The sequence below is a fragment of the Macaca nemestrina genome, chromosome 12 (assembly GCF_043159975.1).
Source record: "Macaca nemestrina isolate mMacNem1 chromosome 12, mMacNem.hap1, whole genome shotgun sequence".
NCBI classification, from domain to species: Eukaryota; Metazoa; Chordata; class Mammalia; order Primates; family Cercopithecidae; genus Macaca; species Macaca nemestrina.
Genome location: NC_092136.1, coordinates 47,568,798 through 47,573,554, shown reverse-complemented (window position 1 = coordinate 47,573,554; position 4,757 = coordinate 47,568,798). Strand labels below are relative to the sequence as shown.

At 43.8% G+C, this 4,757-nt stretch overlaps 1 protein-coding gene across 1 annotated transcript; it reads left to right on the top strand.

Moving 5' to 3' along the window:
• The first annotated feature begins 1,520 nt into the window (after positions 1–1,520).
• On the top strand, positions 1,521–2,687 carry LOC105486975 (mas-related G-protein coupled receptor member X3). The gene is made up of 2 exons (XM_011750186.3): positions 1,521–2,468; positions 2,569–2,687. Exons 1-2 carry the CDS (start codon positions 1,521–1,523, stop codon positions 2,614–2,616), a joined length of 996 nt encoding a protein of 331 aa, XP_011748488.2. The 3' UTR covers positions 2,617–2,687.
• The last annotated feature ends 2,070 nt before the right edge of the window (positions 2,688–4,757 follow it).

Sequence of the window (4,757 nt, the reverse complement as noted above, 5' to 3'; positions counted from 1 at the left end):
TAGAGTAGGGTATGTCTTCTTTCCACCTGGAGGCCTCCTGCCCCTATGCATCCTCAGGATTCCAGAGCAAAAGTGGCCTTTGATAGGCAAAAAGGAACTCCTGAATTTATTCCTAAATAGCATTCACTCACCCCTGCTTTGTTCCCCATTTCATTCGCTTCTCATCCTCTATCTGGAGTTTAAGGGACAAATACTTTCCTCTCTTAGTGCTCTAATTCATTATCTCCCATACAGGAATAATACTAATTCTTACCTCCTAGGCTCTTCAGATAATTAAAAGAGACAATACCCTAAAAACTCTCAATCAGCTGCTATTATTCTCCCAGATGAGACCCAGTCCTCATTCTCCTGTCAAAATCTGCATGAATATCTCTCTTTATACTCCAAGCCCTACACATCTCCTATTTCCCCTTATGGACATACAGATGTTTGCATCAACAAAGAAACGCTACCAAAGATCTCCTGAAAGAGAGAATGAAATAGGTTTACATTGTGTATACCCAGCAACACTTAGTAGTGCCTCATAGATATTCTCACACTTCAATTACCTGCTTCAGTGGCACTCAGACCTCACCCTCACTTACTCTTTCCTCTGCTCTATTGCTGAGCAATTCAGCTGAGACCCACATCTGACCCAAAACATTGTGTACAAAAATGCTTCTAGGTGTTCAGCAAAGCCACACTGGGTCCTCATTTCAAAGTCACACCAGTGGTCAATTTCAGGTTTTGGGCACTCATCAATAATTCTTCTCTCAACACAGATAGAGCTGTCCATTCTGATGAATGAAATTTTCTTCATCTAATTATATGTGTGTGTTTTAATGTTTTATATTGTGCTTTCATTTTTATTTTCCACTTCATCTAAATCTACCATTACCATTAGGCTCCTCATGCATGCATCCCTCCATCGAATGAATATTTATGAAGAGCATAGTGTGCGGCTCATGGAAATAGGCACTGGGGGTATAAAATGTAAAATGTGGTCCTGTCTGCAATGACTGACACACTGAGTTATTTCTCACTCACCAGGCCCAGCCATTTTCACACTTATCATAGCGAAGGTCACATTTTCCTCTGATTCATAATGCATGTTCTTCTTTCCTGACCATGGATGAGCAGTACTGGTCATGAGGGTGTCACAACCACCTCTTTGTGTATCTGAATTCCTCCACCTGAGAGAAAATGTCAGGCCCAGGATACAGTAATGATCGGGTCCACAGCCCTGGCCGGATGAGTTGGGGGTGTTTTGATCCTAATGTTATTCCCATGTCAGCACAGAACTTGTGTGGCAGTAGAGAGAGGTCAGGCTTCAGAGTCAGCAAGAACTGGATTTCAAACTGGATTTGAGGACCCCCACCTTTTGATAAGTGACTTATTCTCTGCGAGTCTCTGATCTCTCCTCTTTAAATGAGGACAGTAAAAATACCACATGGCAGGGTGGTGGGGAGAATCAGAGATCACACAGCTGGTGATCACATCTGGTTTCTGTTTCCAGGGGCACCAGACTAGGGTTTCTGAGCATGGATCCAACCATCCCAGCCCTGGGTACATCACAGACACCAATCAATGGACGCGAGGAGACTCCTTGCTACAAGCAGACCCTGAGCCTCACGGTGCTGACGTGCATCATTTCCCTCGTGGGGCTGACAGGAAACGCGGTTGTGCTCTGGCTCCTGGGATTCCGCATGCGCAGGAACGCTGTCTCCACCTACATCCTCAACCTGGCCGCGGCAGACTTCCTCTTCCTCAGCGGCCACATTGTACGTTCGCCGTTACGCCTCATCAGTATCCGCCATCCCATCTCCAAAATCGTCAATCCTGTGATGACCTTTCCCTACTTTATAGGCCTGAGCAAGCTGAGCGCCATCAGCACTGAGCGCTGCCTGTGCGTCCTGTGGCCCGTGTGGTACCGCTGCCGCCGCCCCAGACACCTGTCAGTGGTCGTGTGTGTCCTGCTCTGGGTCCTGTCCCTGCTGCGGAGCATCCTGGAGTGGATGTTCTGTGACTTCCTGTTTAGTGGTGCTGATTCTGTTTGGTGTGAAACATCAGATTTCATTACCATTGCGTGGCTGATTTTTTTATGTGTGGTTCTCTGTGGGTCCAGCCTGGTCCTGCTGGTCAGGATTCTCTGTGGATCCCGGAAGATGCCGCTGACCAGGCTGTACGTGACCATCCTGCTCACAGTGCTGGTCTTCCTCCTCTGTGGCCTGCCCTTTGGCATTCAGTGGGCCCTGTTTTCCAGGATCCACCTGGATTGGAAAGTCTTATTTTGTCATGTTCATCTAATTTCTGTTTTCCTGTCCTCTCTAAACAGTAGTGCCAACCCCATCATTTACTTCTTCGTGGGCTCCTTTAGGCAGCGTCAAAATAGGCAGAACCTGAAGCTGGTTCTCCAGAGGGCTCTGCAGGACACGCCTGAGGTGGATGAAGGTGGAGGGCGGCTTCCTGAGGAAACCCTGGAGCTGTCGGTAAGCAGATTGGAGCAGTGAGGAAGAGCCTCTGCCCTCCATGAGACTTTGAGAGCAAGGCTGCCCTGCCACTCTTGACAATTATATGCATTTTTCTTAGCCTTCTGCCTCAGAAATGTTTCAGCAGTTCCTCAAGGTCTTCGAATAGATGTTTATCTAACCTGACAGTTGCAGTTTTCACCCATGGAAAGCATTAGTCTGACAGTACAATGTTTAGAGTCTCCTTGATGTTACCAACACATTTTCCCTGTTATCTTACACCAAATCTTTCTTACTGAATACTTTTCCTGAAATTTTCATTGTAATAAAAGGAGTTCCTGTCCACAATCCTAAAACTCTTCTTTATGTTTCTTTTCTACCTGATAGTATCAAAAAAGAGGATTCCTTATTAATCTCTCAGATTATGTTCCCCTGAAAGTCATGTTCTCTTCGATAACTAGAGGCATTACTGCAGTTAGAAGCTTGATTCTGAATAAGTGAGTTCTGCTACCTCTAAATTCCATTGAATTCTCAGATATAAAGCAAAATAATGTCCTTAGAGACAGACTCTCTCTTCATAAAAACACTCCCACAAATTGGTTTTATGAAAAGTCCTCTCCTGTCATTTGTCCACAGCATGGTGACATGTTGGCCTTGGTTTCTAGTAAAAACAACTGTGGCCCCTTCCCCTTGAGAACTGGCAAGTTCTTATTTAGCTCTTCCTGGACTAGTGGACCCGTGAGGAGCCTATAAATATGTCCGACCAGTTTCATTTTGGCCACTGGAAACCTCAATATTGATTTTAAAGTGGAAATTATCTTGAAAACCATTTATTATTCACTTATAGATTCTTTCAGTTGTAGGAGAATTCTTCATACTTCCAGGTTTTGTATAAATTGTTTTGACAGTAATTTTCAGTTAGTTTTATGGCTGTTTACATGAGAAGCAAAACTGAAAACATCTGACTTCTCCATGCCAATCTCAATTATGGGATCTGGATAATAACTTACAGTTGGTACAGAATTCTGATACATGCTGTGACATAGATGCACCTGGAAACATTGTGCTAAGGAAAATTAGCCAGATGCCAAACAATATTGTAAGTTCAAATTCTATGAGGTATCCAAACTAGGAAATTCTTGAACACAGAAAATAAATTAGGAGGATCCTGGTGCTGGAAGATGGAGGGAATGTGTAGCCATTATTAAATGAGCACAGGATTTCTGTGTGGAATAATGAAAAGTGCTTAAAAGGGACAGTGGTAACGGTTACGACTTATTGTGAATGTACTTACCTACACAGAATTGGACAATTAAAACGGTTAAAGTTATAAAATGTATGTTATGTAAACTTTACCACAATTTAAAACATTTAATTATAAAAACGGGATCAGTACAAAATTCAGGACTATACTCCACCAGTGTTTAACCCTTGCACAGATAACTCAAGCAGACAGAAGAGACCACCAAGAGAAGATGTGACATCACTGCGGGCTGTGTGCTGCTCACAGACAGTGAGGCTGCCCCTCAGATTGGCCCTCACTGAGGGGAGCTGACACATGCAATTTGAGTATGCAGGAGGCAGTACAAAGCAGTTATGAAAGTAATAAAGAGGTCTATACTTTTCATTTTTCAAACCATATTTATTGGTGGCTCTTATCACACTGTTCACAATGTTGAACTCAGGTCCCCTGAGTCCAGATCCATTGCTCTTCCAGGCCCAGCATTTTGCTGATGCTGAATCCTATCTGTCCACCCTCGATTTCCAAATGCTGTAGTAGGACGTAGCTGTAGGTGAGGGTTTCCTACAGGCAAGAGGAAGCAGAAAGCAGTGTTTGCAGCCAGTGCTCTGGGCCAGGAGCTTTGCCGTGATGTCTTTAGTTCAGACTGAGGGCTATTGAGAGAGTCCACTCTGGAAGTCTGTGATATCAATTGCACCATTTTGGCTAAAGATGTCTGTCGTGAGGAATTCTGTAGAGAATTTTCACCTGGCAATTGACTCAAATAATGTTGGTTCTCACCTGGGATTCTGCTTATTTTGATGTTAGTGACGTTCTTTTTCTTTTGATAGAAGAAAACTTCAACTCCATGAAGGCTTAGATTCTGTCCCTGAAGCCCATTCTGAACTCATTTGGCCTCACACATTGCTCCACTACAGCACTTAAAACAGTGTACTTCAAATATTTGTCCTCACATCTTTCTCTTCAACCGCAGCCTGGGGTCTTTAAGAGCAGAGAACATGTCTTTGAATTTCTGGTGCAACAGACTAGGTGTGGAATTTAGAAGAGTGTTGGCAACTATTTTTCTCAAG

Excerpts from the sequence above, each read along its gene's own strand:
- LOC105486975 (XM_011750186.3), top strand. The coding sequence starts at position 1,521 with ATGGATCCAACCATCCCAGCCCTGGGTACATCACAGACACCAATCAAT. Across the intron at positions 2,469-2,568 it reads AGGAAACCCTGGAGCTGTCG|CCTTCTGCCTCAGAAATGTT; the intron begins GTAAGCAGATTG and ends CATTTTTCTTAG.